The 20,726-nt window shown below is 40.3% G+C and overlaps 1 protein-coding gene across 3 annotated transcripts in view; it reads right to left on the reverse strand.

Moving 5' to 3' along the window:
- The window catches only part of LOC126353953 (adenylate cyclase type 9), a 218,207-nt gene that overhangs the window by 69,631 nt on the left and 127,850 nt on the right, over positions 1-20,726 (reverse strand). For all 3 annotated transcript variants that reach the window (XM_050003253.1, XM_050003250.1, XM_050003251.1), the window contains exon 7: positions 11,238-11,393. In XM_050003253.1, the coding sequence (XP_049859210.1) occupies positions 11,238-11,393 (156 nt within the window). The remainder of the gene's footprint in view (positions 1-11,237; positions 11,394-20,726) is intronic.

A 20,726-nucleotide genomic window follows, 5' to 3' on the forward strand; every position in this document is an offset into this window, starting at 1 on the left:
CTCAACCATGGTTTCAATTACCTCTCATCTTGCCCTGAAATGAAATGTCCTGTCCTCTATCTTTTCCACACCTCCTATAGTGGTATTTCGCCGTCCACCTAACCTACACAATATACTCATCCATCCTTACACAAGCCCTGCTCCCAACCCCTTGCTTCATGGCTCACACCCCTGTAATACACCTAGATGCAAAACCTGTCCCACACATCCTCCTACCACCACATACTCCAGTACAGTCACGAACACCACCAATCCCACAAAGGCAGGGCAACCTGTGAAACCAGCCATGTGATTTAGAAGTAAAGCTGCAACCACTGTGCTGCATTCTATGTAGGCATGACAAGCAAGAAGCTGTCTGTCCACATGAATGGCCACCGACAAACTGTGACCAAGAAACAAGTGGACCACCCTGTTGCTGAACACACTGCCAAACATGATATCCTGCATATCAGTGACTGCTTTACAGCCTGTGCCATATGGATCATTCCCACCAACACCAGGTTTTCTGTGCAAGTGGGAACTTTATCTGCAGTACATCCTACGTTCCCGTAACCCTCCTGGTCTCAACCTTTGTTAGTCACTGTCCTCACCCACCTAGCCTTCTCCCTGTTCCCTTTCCAGCACTTCACAGCCGTCATTTCACCGCCACCCTCAGTCCTTTAATTTCTTCTTAGTTCTCTCCTTTCCATTACTTTCTCCCCCCCCTCCCCCCACCTTCTTTCCTGCCCTCCATCTAAACTGCAGTACTTTACTGTCTGCCACCTTAACCATACTATCCCTCCCTGTCCACACCCCAGCCTCTCCTCCTTACTCCCACCCAGTTGCCACTCCCACCATGCACTGGTGCTGCTGCTCGGAGGGTTGTTTTGGTTACCTGAGACTGGTGACATGTGTGTAAGTTGCATTTGCATGAGTGTGAGTGTGCAAGTGTGTATGCATGTCTTCTGCTGACAAAGGCCTTAATGGCCGAAAGCTATAATTGTGTGAACCTTTTTGTTGTGCCTACCACAACTCAGCATTTCCGCTATATGGTGATATGTAGGCCCTGAGGTGGGAAATCTAGTATGCTTATGGTGAATTTCTACTTACAAAATTAAGGAAAATCTTGTACCCTTACACAAGGTTGTGAGTGGTGTGTAGCCATAATCTGACTACAGACTCCGCACTTCTATTCAGGAATGCTGCTGTTGTGCAATTGTGGACCTAGTGTATGCTTTATGCCACTTGTAGTGTCACAAAAGAGCTCCGACAGGGAGTGCTGACATAGTTTGTGTCAAGCATGTGTGATATCTTTGCTGGTACTGATTCTATTCACATGTAACCAGAACACATGCATGTGTAGTCATGTACTGCATATATTCTGGAGCTTGACTTGTTACGGGAGAAGTGACTGGCTCACCAGCATTGGTAGTTGGAGGTCAGTTTTGACTGAGGACATGTGAGCACTCTTCGTTGGCCAAACACTGCTAGAATGCAGTGGCCTCTGCTGTGGAGAGTTGTTGGCGCCATCATGCCAGTTGGGAACTCGACTGTCATTTATCTGACCATTGAAGGAAGGAAGCCGGCTTAGGGAACTGTTGTATGCCCATTTGTGGACTATGGTTATCTCTTTCGTAATGCGCATTAATTCTGTGCTCTGTTGTGACATCCTGTTACCTTCCACACCTAGTAGGTAATTCTGTCATTACTCTGGTCTGCTGTTGTGAGATAAAGGCAGTCATCGGTGCTATTAATGCTTCAGATATTTGCAAATGTATATCAAGTTTGTTGTGTACTTGCCACATTACTGAAGAGCATCAGTGACTGTAGTGTCTTCGAGGCACATTTCCTATGACCTATTGCCTGTTGCCTTGAGTTATAATACAAATAGTGTTATCAGGAGAAAGAAAACTGGCGTTCTACGGATCGGAGCGTGGAATGTCAGATCCCTTAATCGAGCAGGTAGGTTAGAAAATTTAAAAAGGGAGATGGATAGGTCAAAGTTAGATATAGTGGGAATTAGTGAAGTTTGGTGGCAGAAGGAACAAGACTTCTGGTCAGGTGAATACAGGGTTATAAATACAAAATCAAATAGGGGTAATGCAGGAGTAGGTTTAATAATGAATAAAAAAATAGGAGTGCGGGTAAGCTACTACAAACAGCATAGTGAACGCATTATTGTGACCAAGATAGACACAAAGCCCATGCCTACTACAGTAGTACAAGTTTATATGCCAACTAGCTCTGCAGATGATGAAGAAATTGATGAAATGTATGATGAGATAAAAGAAATTATTCAGGTAGTGAAGGGAGATGAAAATTTAATAGTCATGGGTGACTGGAATTCGTCAGTAGGAAAAGGGAGAGAAGGAAACATAGTGGGTGAATATGGTTTGGGGCTAAGAAATGAAAGAGGAAGCCACCTAGTAGAATTTTGCACAGAGCATAACTTAATCATAGCTAACACTTGGTTCAAGAATCATAAAAGAAGGTTGTATACATGGAAGAATCCTGGAGATACTAAAAGGTATCAGATAGATTATATAATGGTAAGACAGAGATTTAGGAATCAGGTTTTAAATTGTAGGACATTTCCAGGGGCAGATGTGGACTCTGACCACAATCTATTGGTTATGACCTGTAGATTAAAACTGAAGAAACTGCAAAAAGGTGGGAATTTAAGGAGATGGGACCTGGACAAACTGAAAGAACCAGTGGTTGTACAGAGTTTCAGGGAGAGCATAAGGGAACAATTGACAGGAATGGGGGAAAGAAACACAGTAGAAGAAGAATGGGTAGCTCTGAGGGATGAAGTAGTGAAGGCAGCAGAGGATCAAGTATGTAAAAAGACGAGGGCTGCTAGAAATCCTTGGGTAACAGAAGAAATATTGAATTTAACTGATGAAAGGAGAAAATATAGAAATGCAGTAAATGAAGCAGGCAAAAAGGAATACAAATGTCTCAGAAATGAGATCGACAGGAAGTGCAAAATGGCTAAGCAGGGATGGCTAGAGGACAAATGTAAGGATGTAGAAGCTTATCTCACTAGGGATAAGATAGATACTGCCTACAGGAAAATTGAAGAGCCCTTTGGAGAGAAGAGAACCCCTTGTATGAATATCAAGAACTCAGATGGCAACCCAGTTCTAAGCAAAGAAGGGAAGGCAGAAAGGTGGAAGGAATATATAGAGGATTTATACAAGGGCGATGTACTTGAGGACAATATTATGGAAATGAAAGAGGATGTAGATGAAGACGAAATGGGAGATAAGATACTGTGTGAAGAATTTGACAGAGCACTGAAAGACCTGAGTCGAAACAAGGCCCCGGGAGTAGACAACATTCCATTAGAACTACTGACGGCCTTAGGAGAGCCAGTCATGACAAAACTCTACCAGCTGGTGAGCAAGATGTATGAGACAGGCGAAATACCCTCAGATTTCAAGAGAATATAATAATTCCAATCCCAAAGAAAGCAGGTGCTGACAGATGTGAAAATTACCGAACTATCAGTTTAATAAGACACAGCTGCAAAATATTAATGCGAATTCTTTACAGACGAATGGAAAAACTGGTAGATGCGGACCTCGGGGAGGATCAGTTTGTATTCCGTAGAAATGTTGGAACACGTGAGGCAAAACTGACCTTACGACTTATCTTAGAAGAAAGATTAAGAAAAGGCAAACCTACGTTTCTAGCATTTGTAGACTTAGAGAAAGCTTTTGATAATGTTGACTGGAATACTCTCTTTCAAATTCTGAAGGTGGCAGGGGTAAAATACAGGGAGCGAAAGGCTATTTACAATTTGTACAGAAACCAGATGGCAGTCATAAGAGTCGAGGGGCATGAAAGGGAAGCAGTGCTTGGGAAAGGAGTGAGATAGGGTTGTAACCTCTCCCCGATGTTATTCAATCTGTATATTGAGCAAGTAGTAAAGGAAACAAAAGAAAAATTCAGAGTAGATATTAAAATTCATGGAGAAGAAGTAAAAACTTTGAGGTTCGCCGATGACATTGTAATTCTGTCAGAGACTGCAAAGGACTTGGAAGAGCAGTTGAACGGAATGGACAGTGTCTTGAAAGGCGGATATAAGATGAACATCAACAAAAGCAAAACGAGGATAATGGAATGTAGTCAAATTAAATCAGGTGATGCTGAGGGAATTAGATTAGGAAATGAGACACTTAAAGTAGTAAAGGAGTTTTGCTATTTAGGAAGTAAAATAACTGATGATGGTCGAAGTAGAGAGGATATAAAATGTAGACTGGCAATGGCAATGAAAGCGTTTCTGAAGAAGATAAATTTGTTAACATCGAATATAGATTTAAGTGTCAGGAAGTCGTTTCTGAAAGTATTTGTATGGAGTGTAGCCATGTATGGAAGTGAAACATGGACTATAACTAGTTTGGACTAGAAGAGAATAGAAGCTTTCGAAATGTGGTGCTACAGAAGAATGCTGAATATAACGTGGATAGATCACATAACTAATGAGGAGGTATTGAATAGGATTGCGGAGGAGAGAAGTTTGTGGCACAACTTGACTAGAAGAAGGGATCGGTTGGTAGGACATGTCCTGAGGCATCAAGGGATCACAAATTTAGCACTGGAGGGCAGCGTGGAGGGTAAAAATCGTAGAGGGAGACCAAGAGATGAATACACTAAGCAGATTCAGAAGGATGTAGGTTGCAGTAGGAACTGGGAGACGAAGAAGGTAGCACAGGACAGAGTAGCCTGGAGAGCTGCATCAAACCAGTCTCAGGACTGAAGACAACAACAACAACAACAACAACAGTGTTAAATTAGTCAGTATCCACTCAGATATCTACATCTATGTGATTACCCTGCTATTGACAATAAAGTGCCTTGCAGAGAGCAACGAACCACCTTCAAACTGTCTCTGTACCATTCCACTATCGAACAGCGTGCGGGAAAAACAAGCACTTAAATTTTACTGTGCGAGCCTCAGCTTCTTTTATTTTATCATGATGATGATTTCTCCCTATGTAGGTGGGTGCCAACAGAATGTTTTCACAGTCGGAAGAGAAAACTGGCGATTGAAATTTCATGAGAAGATCCCGTCACAACAAAAAACACCTTTGTTGTAATGACTGCCACTCCCATTCATGTATCACGTCTGTGGCACTATCTCCCCTATTTCGCAATACAAAATGAGCTGCTCTTCTTTGAACTTTTACGATGTCATCTGTCAGTCCCACCTGATTCAGATCGTACACCACACAGCTACACTCCAAAACAAGGCATACAAGTGTGGTGTAAGCAGTCTCTTTAGTAGACTTGTTGCACCTTTTAAGTGTTCTATCAATGAATCACAGTCTTTGGTTTGCTCTACCCACAACATTATCTATGTGATTGTTCCAATTTGGGTTATTTATAATTGTAATCACAAAGTATTTAGTTGAATTTACAGGCTTCAGATATGTGTGACTTATTACATAATCGAAATTTACCGGATTTCTTTTAGTATTTATGTGCATAACTTCACACATTTCTTTACTCAGGGTCAATTGCCACTTTTAGCACCATACAGATGTCTTATCTAAATCATTTGGCAATTCGTTTTGGTCATCTGATGACTTTACAAGACGGTAAATGACAGCATCATCTGTTAACAATCTAAGACGGCTACTCAAATTGTCTCCTATGTCGTTAATGTAGATCAGGAACAATAGAGGACCTATAACACTTCCTTGGGGAACGTTGGACGTTACTTCTGTTTAACTTGATAACTTTCCATCTATTACTATGAACTGCAACTGTACTGACAGGAAATCACGAATCCAGTCACAGAATTGAGGTGATATGCCATAGGCATGCAGTTTGTTTAGAAGACACTTCTGAGGACCAGTGTCAAAAGCCGTCTGGAAATCTAAAAATATGGAATCAATTTGACATCCCCTGTTGATATCACTCATTACTTCATGAGTATAAAGATCTAGTTGTGTTTCACAAGAACGATATTTTCTGAATCCGCGCTGACCGTGTCAATAAATCCTTTTCTTCCTGGTACATCACAATGTTCGAACACAGTATATGTTCCAAAATCCTACTGCAAATCGACGTTAATGATATGTGCCTGTAATTCAGCGGATTACTTCTACTTCCCTTTTTGGGTATTGGTGTGACTTGAGCAATTTTCCAGTCTTTAGGCACGGATCTTTCTGTAAGTGAGCAGTTGTATAAAACTGCTAAATATGGAGCTATTGTATCAGCATACTCTGAAAGGAACCTGACTGGTATACAATTTGGATCAGCAGCCTTGCCTTTATTAAGTGGTTTAAGCTGCTTTGCTACACTTCAGGATATCTACTTCTATGTTTCTCATCTTGGCAGTTGTTCTTGATTGGAATTCAGCAATATTTACTTCATATTATTTGGTTACAGAGTTTCAGAAAACCGTGCTTAATAACTCTGCTTTAGTAACACTGTAATCAGTGACTTCACCATTGTTACCGCGCAGTGAAGGTATTGATTGCGTCTTGCCACTGGTGTGCTTTACGTATGACCAGAATCTCTTTGGGTTTTTGTCAGATTCTGAGACAAGAGTTTCGTTGTTTTAAATTTAGGCCTCATAGCTGGTCCAATTGATTTCATGCTGTGGCCTACAAAGCTTGTATATTGGCTTACATCTAAGTTGAGTTATGTTTAATCCTATTTATGTGTATGTGTTGCAGTATTACCCATTGTTTAATGAATTGTTTGTCAGTAGCTTCACTGTGACATTCACTACAGAATGTCCACCCTGATAGCTAAGTGGTCTGCGTGACAGATTGACGTCCTACGGGCCCGGCTGGGTCGGGGATTTTCTCCGCCCAGGGACTGGGTGTTGTGTTGTCTTCATCATCATTTCATCCCCATCCGGTGCGCAGGTCGCCCAATGTGGTGCCAAATGTAATAAGACCTGCACACAGACAACCGGACCTGCCCCATAATGGGCCTCCCGGCCAATGACGCCCAACGCTCATTTCCACTTACTACAGAGTTTTGCAATATGACTGATGAAATGTACCTATTTTGGTATGGCAACTGGCCAGCTTTTTTAACTAGCCCTCTATCTGTTAATTGTTTCCAGTTTATTTTTATTTTAGCATGCTGCCCACTGGGCTTTGCCCACTTGGTCTGTGTAACTGAGTGGCTACTGCAATTGTGTAATGTCTTGAAGTTAAGCATTGGTTTCGCCTAAAGGGTTATTTAAAATAAACTTAGCCTACTACTGTGCTTGACCACTCGGCTGCAAGGACTAGCTGTATAATTATTTATGAACTTATTGTGTTTTCATCAAATTTCAGGGCACTTCTGCTAACTGTAAAGTTTGTGTGTGTATATGTCTTTCTGAAATTCTCCTGTACTGAAATGCAGGTGGATCTGCAGCGAATTGACGCATGGTGCACGGAATGGCAATTGAATCTCAATGTAGACAAGTGTAATGTGATGCGAATACATAGAAAGATAGGTCCCTTATCATTTAGCTACAAAATAACAGGTGAGCAACTGGAAGCAGTTAATTCCATAAATTATCTGGGAGTACGTATTAGGAGTGATTTAAAATGGAATGAACATATAAAGTTGATCGTCGGTAAAGCAGATGCCAGACTGAGATTCATTGGAAGAATACTAAGGAAATGCAATCCGACAACAAAGGAAGTAGGTTACACTACACTTGTGCGCCCACTGCTTGAATACTGCTCAGCAGTGTGGGATCCGCACCAGATAGGGTTGATAGAAGAGATAGAGAAGATCCAACGGAGAGCAGCGCGCTTCGTTACAGGATCATTTAGTAATCGCGAAAGCGTTACGGAGATGATAGATAAACTCCAGTGGAAGACTCTGCAGGAGAGACGCTCAGTAGCTCGGTACGGGCTTTTGTTAAAGTTTCGAGAACATACCTTCACCGAAGAATCAAGCAGTATATTGCTCCCTCCCACGTATATCTCGCGAAGAGACCATGAGGATAAAATCAGAGAGATTAGAGCCCACACAGAAGCATACCGACAATCCTTCTTTCCACGTACAATACGAGACTGGAATAGAAGGGAGAACCGATAGAGGTACTCAGGGTACCCTCCACCACACACTGTCAGGTGGCTTGCGGAGTATGGATGTAGATGTAGATGTAGAAACGCAATAAATCCATTAGTAATTACAGTATCACAGTAAAATTCACAGCACAGTTTAAGTCTTTCTTTTAAAGCACTGTTAAAATGCCTTATAAATGTTAATGGGCTCGTGTGTAAGTTCATGGTGTTTTCCCGTAAGTTTAATAAACACAACAGAAACATAAAACAAATACTTAAGTCATCAATAATATATAGAAACTTCCTGGCAGATTAAAACTGTGTGCCGGACCGAGACTCGAACTCAGGAACTTTGCCTTACGCGGGCAAGTGCTCTACCAACTGAGCTACCCAAGCACAACTCACGACCCATCCTCACAGCTACAATTCTGCCAGTACCTCATCTACCTTCCAAACTTCACAGAAGCTCTTTTGAGAACCTTGCAGAACTAGCACTTCTGGAAGAAAGGACATTGTGGAGACATGGCTTAGCCACAGGCTGGGGGACATTTCCAGAATGTGATTTTCACTCTTCAGCGGAGTGTGCGCTGATATGAAACCTCCTGGCAGATTAAAACTGTGTGCTGGACTGAGACTCGAACTTGGATCCTTTGCCTTTCACGGGCAATTGCTCTACCAACAGAGCTACCCAAGCACGATTCAAGGCAAAGGTGCCAAGTTTGAGTCTCGGTCCGGCACACAGTTTTAATCTGCCAGGAAGTTTCATATCAGTGCACACTCTGCTGCAGAGTGCAAATAACATTCTGGAATAATATATTAGCTTCCACTATTTACAACAGTCTGCCAATGCTGGGGTAACTTTTCCATTCAGTAGCAGTTGAAATCACGTGGGTCTGAGATGAAGAGCTCATTGAGCCATGTTTGTAGTGCATTCTCGTCTAGAAAGGAAATTTCTTGAAGCTTGTTTGACAGAGAAAGAAAAAAGGTGAGAATCTGAGGGCACAAGATCAGGTGAATAAGGTGGTAGCAGAATGATTTCCCAGTACAACTACTGTATGACATTTTTTTGTCAGTCTAGCAGAATGCGGATGGACATTCTCATGGAGTAACAGCCCTTCACGCAGTCTTCCTTGTTGTTGCACTCGGAGCACATCTGCAGGATGTCTCAGTTGTTGACAATAAATGTGGGTATTGATGGCTACACTACAGGGAAGGAATTTGTATTACACCCCATTGTTGCTGTTCCACCAGATCCATAACATTATCCATTGTGGAAGAGCAGGTTTTTGTAAGGGAAGTTGCTGCTTTGTTTGGGCTCAACAATTCTTTTCTTTATGTTAGCATAAACACACCATTTCTCATCACTGATAATGATACAGTATAGGAATGGTGGTGCTGTTCAGAGACAATTGATGATGAACAAGCACAGATGCAGATATGGCCACCTGATGATTTTTGTGACTTTGCTTTACAACATGTGGTACTCATACACCCGATTTTTGAATCTTTCCCACTGCATGCAAATGTTGCACGATGGTGGCATGACCACATTTAATCACATTTTCCAGTTCTCGAGTACAAATGACATGGATCATTGTGGATTAATGGATTTAAATGATGTTCATCAAACCTCAGAGAGCAAATGTTTCTGGCTGTCTTCGTTGCTGTCACCCCTCTATTGAACTCGAAACAGAAGAATATGTTGGAAATGTTATAATTTTTCCACTTGGAACTCCATTTTCTACCATCCACAGCCCCACTCACTATCTCCCAGTGACAAAATGAAAATATGTAAACTCAAATACCGAACGGTGAGCTACAAATAAAAAATGACAATCAACAAATAAAAACATAACAACTGGAATACCAGCATTCAAAACAAAAATGCTATCAACTTATGCACAAACCTAATAAAATTTGTTTCTGGCTACAATTTTAGTTTTTAGTGTTTACCTTTTTTATCTGTAACTGTTGTTGCTACTCTAACTGCAACAGCCCACCTCACTTGAATTTTTCAATTACCGAAATAGAACGATTTCTGGCAGAGCTTAATGCACCTCCACCAATTGTAACCTTGTTTCTGTGGACCCCTGTCATTAACTCATTTAACCTCTACATGTTCTGACTTACTTTAATACTACTGGAGCTCAGCGACTGTAAGATCTGTAGTCCCTTAAAATTTGCTGTTGCCTTCATTGTGCTTAGTAAGTTTATTGGGCTATGTGTCCTTTGATGAAATGATCTGATGTAGATAACACCCTGCAGTTGAAAGGTAAATGGACAGGCATGACACAGGTGTTCCATAGTTGGTTATTCTACACACTCACCCTTGTTATCCTCATATGAAACCCCATAGCTTAAGAGAGGGTTATGTCTTACCAACACCAGTCCAAAGCAATTATGGACCTGCAAGCACCCCACACCACTTGTTGTGGCTGATGCAAACACTATTGCAGTTTCATCCAATCCTGCTTTGCAAAAGTTCTGCTTTTTGTTACCACTGCAAGGCCAGTGCTATAGTACTAATACATTTTGAAAATTCACATCACTCTCTCTATGTGTGTGCGCATATATGCATGCCTGGACGGGCCCCGCACCCTCTGCCTGCCTGCCTGCCTGCCTGCCAGCCAGCCAGCCAGCCAGCCAGCCAGCCAGCCAGCCAGCCAGCCAGCCAGCCAGCCAGCCAGCCAGCCAGCCAGCCAGCCACCAACCCCCGCCCCCCTCTCTCTCCCTCCCTCCCCCCTCCTGTGTTCACAAATAAGTTTGTCAAAAACCATGGGATTAATGTTTTCATGATAATTCTATGATAAAATAAAACACCATATACACATATGAATAAAACCCTTGGGAGAACAACTGAAATGACACTAGGCACACAGCAGAATGCAGTTGGGTGAAACAGATTAAAGTGAAATTTGGAGAAAAGAGTAGGTGTAACTGAATCACACATAATTCAAAACACACAATATATCACAAAAAATTTTTTGGTCTGTGACAAAACGTGTGGGAGAAGAAGGAAATGCATTGATAGTGTACAAGCATAAGCATACATTATTCTAAGTCTTTGTCTGCATTTTGCGGAGCATCTTACTGTAACCAAATCAGAAGAAATGAAAGATGGCAGAGAACATTATGTGCAAAGTCTGTGGACAAACATGACACATGCATGAGACTTCAGATGTTAAGTAAACAAAAATGCTCCTCGCCAAATTCTATGGCTTTTACCTGTTGTTGAATACTACTGCGACGGCTGTTGCTACGAATTCCAGAATCTTTGCGGCTGTTAACAGATGCACACATGCTTAGCTGATCACTGCTTGAGACTGGAACACCGAGAGTGCTAACTGGTCTCAGTTGCTCTGTTTCAGCATGAGGTTCTACCTGTTATCAGAACTGTGTGTCTAGATTAGAACATACTTGCTTAGTTTTTCTTACACAATCCTTTCCTTTCCAACTCTCATATCATTACATCCCTTTGCAACACTCTTATCAGTATATCAGGTAGCTACAAAAATCACAAACTAAATTCAACAGGAAGTCTAAAATTATGTAGTTGTTAACATCCAGAAGAAGATATCATCAGTACTTCAAGTTACACACATATGGGCATTTAATACCAAAGATTTTCGCCTATGTTGGATGAACAATTTTTGTATTTGAACTTTAGTTTTAGGTCAGAGCAATAAATTATATTTCACTGTTATGCACTCAAAATCTGGATTGTTGCAATGAAATACTTTATTACTTTTCATATAATGCTTTAACTGCGTTTTACCATATATCGTTTACATAACTTGCTGAAGTGTATCAAAACTTATACCTTGTATAGTTAGGAGTTACAAGAAAAAGTGATTCACATAGTAAAAAATATTCAAGTAATATTATGAAACTGGGTAATTTCAGGATGGAAACAACTAACAAAGGAGTAAAAGTAACAATTCAACTGCAACACTACTTCTGGAAAAACAAGAAGTAACTATTGTAATAATTGTGGACAATCAAGGATTGTATCGATCTTCAGAAGATCAAATTCAATGCTAAATGTAATAATTCCTACATCACTTAAACTGTATGACAACATGAATAATGTTATTATGTATGTCTCATAGTACACCAGTCATCAAATGGTATAAAAACATTCACTATCCACCTACACTGGTATATGGCTATTTTGAGATATATTTACCATTAAATTAATTAAAATATAAGTTGTCTTGCAGACTGATTCTTACAGAGAAGATAACAGCAACCAGCTACTTTTTATAATGCTATTTATTTATTTAAATAGTGCTGGGTTAATCATCTAATGGCTTGTTCACATTAAGGTACACTTTACATTAGCTTTCATCTTTTACTCCCTCATATGAGGAAATTTCCTTGGGATGGTGGTGCCCTACAATTGAAACATGGTGTGAGACAGTGTCTGTTTACCTATAATTGTGCCTCATTATGATTTTTAATGGGGTATACAAATTGTTAAAATGAAGATGTTTTGGTTACTTGTGTTGAAAACCCCGTGTCATTACGTTCCAGTGATGACGTAATGACATGTATTTTTCAATGTAAGTAACCACAACATCATCACTTTAATCATTTGAAATCATTGTGAGGCACAATTACAGTTAAATAGACATTGTCTCACATCATGTTTTGGTTGTAGGGTAACACCCCCCCCCCCCCTTTCCAAAGAAATTTCAGCATATGGGGAAATAAAAGGTGAAAGTTAATGTAAAATGTATCTTGACATGAACAAGGCACCCGATGATAAACCTATGAGTTTTAAACCAGTAACAGTGATATTTAAATAAATAAACAGCATTATAAAAAGTAGCTGGTTACTGATATCTTCTATGTGCAAATCAACCTGTATTTTGCACAAAGTCATGGGCTCAGAATGTCAGTTTTCAACAAAACAGCACAGATGTTGAATGGAATGCCATTCTTATTATTGCAAATAAAGCTGCACTTTAAACATTCCCTGTGTAACACCTTTAACTTCATAGAATTTATCTGACAGTATACTTCTAACCATGTAGATATAATAGTGCTCTACATTACCAAGAAAATAAGAAGTTACCATGGAATCATCATTTATGTAACAGTTATTTTGGATCTCCAGACATTGCCATATGCACTTAATATACTGCAAGAGCTATGCTGCTTATGTGGTTGCCTCTACCAGGGCTAGATTATGTAAGGTAGAATGGCAGCTTTCAAACTGGAAGTGTTTCAAGATTTCTTGACTGTAGAGGCTGAATTAGGTGGAGTTAATCATCCAATCTAAAGTCTTTTCTACAAAACAGGGAAAGGCAATGTTAACACACTTACTTAAAAAGGATGAGTGGAATCCTTCCACAAATTAGGATGTAGGTCCTTGCTTCACAGTTTAATAAAAATACAGAATTCTTTGGGTTTACGGTTAAGTTGTTGCAACAAGCTATCATAGATCAGACCCTGCCACACAAGCAGTAACATGTGCCACAGGTAGTGTGGTAATAGGCTTCACAATGAGGAGTTCATAGACTTCTTCACCACCAGAACAGAAACCATTCTCCCTTCCGGCTTCTCAGTTGGTCTTAAATGGTTTTGTTATGAAAATACAGTGATCTCCATATTCTAGTGGCACTTGTCAGATGTCAGGCAGTTGAATCATGATTCATTCTTATTCTAGTACAGAGGTTCCCGGACTTTTTTGACTTGTAGATAACAAGCCAACTTTTTCTGTTTTTCCTATATTGAATTTTTACTAATTCATCAACTTAAAACATGTTTTTGTCAGGAGATGAAGTACTCCTCACTTCGATAGGTTTAACTGTAAAAGTGTAGTGTGAAAATCTTTTAAAGAAACATATTAAGTTTTATACACTTATTACTGTAAAGTACACAAAATGCCACTCTTGTAAAATCAATACAGAAGTACTCTTAATGGGAGGGATGAGCCAATGCTTTATTAGCAAATTTTCAGCATTTGGTTGAATTTAGTTAGTTTTAATATTACATCTCCTTGTCAGCGATTTCCTATCCCCCCCCCCCCCACCCCTTTTCACAGCCCCTTAAATAAATAAAATAAAATTTGGCAACCACACTGAGACTTCTTTCCATGAAATGTGAAGATGGAATAGCTTTCTTTTGACAGTCCATAGTACTGCGTAACAGGTAATTTCTATGAAGCTAGAATTGCTGATCCCCTTTCTAAAGTGTACCTGAAGTTCTTCGTTAGCAATTACTCTGATCAGTTCTCCTCATAATGTGAGATCCATGTCTTCAATACCACTATATGAACTGATCATTCACTGTCTTGTATTTCCACAGTCAAAACATGCTCAAATATACACTCCTGGAAATGGAAAAAAGAACACATTGACACCGGTGTGTCAGACCCACCATACTTGCTCCGGACACTGCGAGAGGGCTGTACAAGCAATGATCACACGCACGGCACAGCGGACACACCAGGAACCGCGGTGTTGGCCGTCGAATGGCGCTAGCTGCGCAGCATTTGGGCACCGCTGCCGTCAGTGTCAGCCAGTTTGCCGTGGCATACAGAGCTCCATCGCAGTCTTTATCACTGGTAGCATGCCGCGACAGCGTGGACGTGAACCGTATGTGCAGTTGACGGACTTTGAGCGAGGGCGTATAGTGGGCATGCGGGAGGCCGGGTAGACGTACCGCCGAATTGCTCAACACGTGGGGCGTGAGGTCTCCACAGTACATCGATGTTGTCGCCAGTGGTCGGCGGAAGGTGCACGTGCCCGTCGACCTGGGACCGGACCGCAGCGACGCACGGATGCACGCCAAGACCGTAGGATCCTACGCAGTGCCGTAGGGGACCGCACCGCCACTTTCCAGCAAATTAGGGACACTGTTGCTCCTGGGGTATCAGCGAGGACCATTCGCAACCGTCTCCATGAAGCTGGGCTACGGTCCCACCCACCGTAAGGCCGTCTTCCGCTCACGCCCCAACATTGTGCAGCCCGCCTCCAGTGGTGTCGCGACAGGCGTGAATGGAGGGACGAATGGAGACGTGTCATCTTCAGCGATGAGAGTCGCTTCTGCCTTGGTGCCAATGATGGTCGTATGCGTGTTTGGCGCCGTGCAGGTGAGCGCCACAATCACGACTGCATACGACCGAGGCACACAGGGCCAACACACGGCATCATGGTGTGGGGAGCGATCTCCTACACTGGCCGTACACCTCTGGTGATCGTTGAGGGGACACTGAATAGTGCACGGTACATCCAAACCGTCATCGAACCCATCGTTCTACCATTCCTAGACCGGCAAGGGAACTTGCTGTTCCAACAGGACAATGCACGTCCGCATGTATCCCGTGCCACCCAACGTGCTCTAGAAGGTGTAAGTCAACTACCCTGGCCAGCAAGATCTCCGGATCTGTCCCCCATTGAGCATGTTTGGGACTGGATGAAGTGTCGTCTCACGCGGTCTGCACGTCCAGCACGAACGCTGGTCCAACTGAGGCGCCAGGTGTAAATGGCATGGCAAGCCGTTCCACAGGACTACATCCAGCATCTCTACGATCGTCTCCATGGGAGAATAGCAGCCTGCATTGCTGCGAAAGGTGGATATACACTGTACTAGTGCCGACATTGTGCATGCTCTGTTGCCTGTGTCTATGTGCCTGTGGTTCTGTCAGTGTGATCATGTGATGTATCTGACCCCAGGAATGTGTCAATAAAGTTTCCCCTTCCTGGGACAATGAATTCACGGTGTTCTTATTTCCATTTCCAGGAGTGTATTTTCAAAGTCCATGTGAAGGAAGTTTAAATACGGAACTTATGTTGAAATGTCGTCTTCCCGGCAGTTTTGTGACACATTAGGAAACTGGAAAATTCACACTGTCCATTGTTTTCCTTCATTAGTTTAATTCTGGCAAGAAAAGTTGAAACAATGGACTTTATTTTTATCAAATTTAGATTGCCACCATGTAACTGCAAGTAAACCTCATTAAATATAGCAAACAAATCTAGATCTTCATCCACATCTATACTCTGCACAAACCACTATGAAGAGCATAGCAGAGGGTACATCCTATTGATCTGCAAATGAGCTCTAATGTCATTCAAGTATTCTTGTAGTATGTTATTCATATACTAGTGAGATTTTTTCTGTTTCTTTTTGCACTTTGATGGGGACTACAAGGCTATGGGAAGTGCATTAGAAGGATGTGGTGGTTCTTTTGGGATTACGACACATTCAAAACTCCTTGGATAGAGTTTGTGTCCCTGATACTTTACACACTCCAATGCATTTTGATTGATTCTTCCACCACAGCTGCTCCATGTTGTGGAGAAGTAGAAGATGTCCTAGAACAAACGGACTAATGACTCCATGAAAGTCTCTGTTTTCAGGAGGCAGCCATAACAATAGTAAACAAAGAAGTTGTCACAGTTGTTTCCCTAAAAGTTCAAGGCAAACTGAAGAGCACAGTTTGGTACATACAATAATAAAAGCAAGTGATAGTTAATGTATTTACTGAATCTTCAGTTTCAGCACTGCAAAGCTAATGCAAACACTACAAATAATAAAGACTGCATGGTTTTAAGTAATACTGGACACAGAATACAGAACATATTTTGCATCTTTAATTTATTCTATTTTCTTTCAGACTTGACACACATTACTTCAAAATACATGTCTGACAATACAGTTAAATCTTGATAATGGGAAATTGCAATCTCAGTCTGACTTATGAGCTGCCTGGTTGTATTTTCTGCAGGCAGCACTACTATTATATCGAAGTGTAATGTCACCATATTTTGGCACTTGTAGAAATTGAAGCTACTATAACTGAATAAAGTCAGACTTAAGGAGTTTAATTTGGATGTAGGCTTGGCTTGTTACACATCCCTGACAGCTCTCCTTTGTGATCAGATTTACAGAATTAAATGTGTGAATGAATTAAATGTCAAGCTAAAGGGGTTTGTTTTATTGAAGTTCCTGTTTACTTTCCTCACTGAGTTCAGCGTTTCAGTTATACCTTCGTTCACTCATTCTTTTTGTAGCTTAACCAGATACTTAATCAGCATGTCTTTACATGATTTGGCCTCATGGTTAGAATTAATTTATAATACCCTCTAGTTGTCTAAGGATGTATATGGGTATACTTTACCGGAGATTCCCAATTCACAATTACAAATATATACTGAAGCAATCATGCCCAATAACTTTGATGAAAGTGAATTCAGGATGCATACCCTTCCCATGTTCTCTCATTCAATTAGGTTCTGTTACCCACTAGCCATACATACCTCCTGCTGGGAGTGGTGTGGTTAAAGATTTAGAATTATCTGTCTTGGTCCAGTATTATGTTAAGGAAAGTCACCATAAAGAGGAGACACTGAGTCGCAGACAGGATCAATGAAAAGACTGTTATACACTTAAGCTTTCGGCAAAAAGGTCTTCCTCTGAAGTAGAAAACACTGTCCAGACTGTGGTCATTGATGTCCTTTGGAAATATCTGTATTGTATGTAGCAATAATTTCTCCCATTAATTTGTGGACTATTTGTGTCTCCAGCAGTCTTTCTTGTGATACAATAAAAGCTCTTTATAGTAACTGTCATTATAGTTTATTGAGCATCTGTGTAACATATCAAAGCCAACTGAACAAACATGTAATATAAAAAAAGATAAAATTACAAAGATTACACCACCTATTATCTTGTTTTATCTTCACAAGCAAGTTGTATACAGCAACTTATCAGGTGGAATTCACTAGTTCTAGGACAAGAGTAGTCATTAGAAATGAAACCAACATTCAGGCAGAAGTCATGATACGTTACTGCTACTTTCCAAACATGACTGACTTGATTGTTAAGCCCTCAGTGGTTGCCTCTGGCTAACACAGTTTGCAGAGAGGTGATTTCTCACAAGTGCTTATATGTGACTGAACTCACCAGTATCATCTATTTCCTTTGATCCATTACATCATCAACATGCCAACAAACAGCTCATTGAAATTCGGCAGCCATAAACAGATCATCAAAATTCAGTATGATGACCTTGATGACGGAAATATATTAACATAATAAACATGTGAGAAAAAATATCTGTTACTAATAACAAAATTATTCAACAGTAGAAAAAAATATATCAGATGAGACTGCTGCGTGAACTTGAGATTTGTAGGAGGGGACTAAGTAAATAAATTCATCTGCGAACATCAAACAAAAATGAAAAAATGACACCTTCCCTTGACCTGGATAGCAAAACTGAACTAAATGACACCCCACAGAAACGGATCAGTCAACACAACACAAAAACAAAAGGTACCACTAACATGTAGCGTGAATTGGTATAATATTTTTAATTACTCTACATAGCCACACTGAACTAAGGAATAAAATGAGTAATCCAGCCTCAACATTGAATCAAAACCAAAACTTATCCGAGATAAACTGCCACCATTTAAAAAGTCGAAACTGTATATATTTATAAGTTTTATATTTAAAACATTACAGAAACTGTATATATTTACAGAAAAGAATCACAACAACAGTCACAGAACAAAGATAATTAAGCCTATATAAAAAAGATGCTATGTTAAAAAAAAAAAAAAAATCATGTCTCGATTTCTCCAACCACATTCTGCTACAAATGGACTGCCACATAAATTCATCTGTTGCGCAAGACAGGACTACCATCTTTGCCACCATACTACTAGGCAACACAATGACTGCGAGTCACCTAGCACACCATATTTTTGCAAAAATGAAATTGTACACCAACTATTCAACTTGACAAAATGATTCATTGTAAATTGAAAACAAAACAGAAAATATATCAACACAACCTCTAAGCCCAAACTGATCACATTCCCCACAATTTTTCCAAACATAGGGGCTTATTGGCAGATAGAGTTACTCCAAATAATATGCCCTATTCCAACATCATCTATCAACTACAATATCATTTTCAGAATCCACAACAATTTTGTGCTGCATACTATGACACCACAAGCCACAAAACCATTGTGTCTAGTGTCAAAGCTTACGTATAGTATCAATAGGTTCAACCAACTCCTTTTATCATATACAAATGTGACCCATCACGCAAGGAAACAAGCATCCTCTTCTTTGTTTGAGAGTAGCACCAAACAAGTCATTAGCTTAACTTTCTGGATATAACACTCAAAAAACAAAACAATAAGCATATGTTTGAAATTTACTGTAAACCCACAGCAACGGACATTACCATTCCTCAATTCTCAAACCATCCACACTCACAAAATCAAGCAGCATTTTGACACATGCTCCACAGACTCAACACAGTGTCACTCCACAAAGTAAACTACCAAGAAGAACTGGACATAACAAAGCAGATAGCACAAAACAATGGCTACAACAGTGACATAGTCACGCAGCTAAACAAGAAAATTAAAAGTAAAATAAAAGCAGAAAGCACCAAAATACAGACAACAAAGCAACAGAACCAAACACAAACACACAGTCCCATAACAACTACACAGAATAATCAAACAAAGATGAAAGAAAACACAAGATGGTACACATTTTCAAAATACAGGGAGTAAACACAGCATATGCAACAGACAATTCTATACAAAAATACACCCAAAACTGACAAAAAGAGAGACATATACCAGAAAGCAAGTATATATCAACTACAGTGTAATGCTTGTGAAGGCAGATACATAGGACAGACAGGTAGAACATTTGATGTAAGATACAAAGATCACATGAAATCCTGGAAATATGGGACAAACTATTCCAGATTTGCATAACACCTAGGAGAACATAGCCACATACCAACCACTAGAGAAGACATGAAAATAATTAGAATTAACAATAAAAACCACCTCCTAACCCTGCATGAAAATTATCACATGGAGAAAACCCTGTTGAATGATCAAGTACACATGCCAAACAATTCATTGTTTGCACTAATAGACAGCAAAAGAATAACACTCCCAAAGAGGATTAATATAATAATACAGCCCAATATAACAATAATACCACAGAACATCTTTACACTCACTCATCCACCAACCCCACCACAGAACACTGAAATTAAAAGTCAAATCCCCCATCACCAAAGCTTTCAACCACTTTCTAACAGCTAGTACATTCATATTCAACACTCTCAAACTCAACCCCCTCCCCCCCCCTCCCCCACCCCACACACAAAACACACACACACACACACACACACACACACACACACACACACACACACACACACACACGAAACATGGTGAACAGTGTGAAAAAGTTCGGAATATAAAATTGTGCTTATGTGTCTATAACAAAGTGGAAGAGCAACCTCCAAACCAGATGAGAGGAAACGCAGATCACAGCAAACCATAAGTAATTGCTTATGTACATAAAAAATTGTGACATGTACTATTTGATAATCTAAAAATAACAAAACTGTATTGTTATAGATCCCACTGATGATGCCTTAGAGCAAGAAAAGGCCAAACACGTCTGGGAAAAATAAATTAAGTTGCACTAAGAGAAGACTGTTTTATTTACAAATCAAATATTTCTGTGCTTGCTGCAGAGGATGGCTATGCAAAGAAACTTGTCATTAGATTCAATTCATCATTTTAATGTGTGGGATATTATTCTCCTTGATTTGCAGCCTGATTGCATGCAGGATAAGTGGTACTCCTTGCTATATGTATAACACTAATGAGAAAATTTTTTGCTTGATACAAAGATGGGATTCATATAAGT

This window comes from Schistocerca gregaria, chromosome 3 (genome assembly GCF_023897955.1).
Source record: "Schistocerca gregaria isolate iqSchGreg1 chromosome 3, iqSchGreg1.2, whole genome shotgun sequence".
Lineage (NCBI taxonomy): Eukaryota > Metazoa > Arthropoda > Insecta > Orthoptera > Acrididae > Schistocerca > Schistocerca gregaria.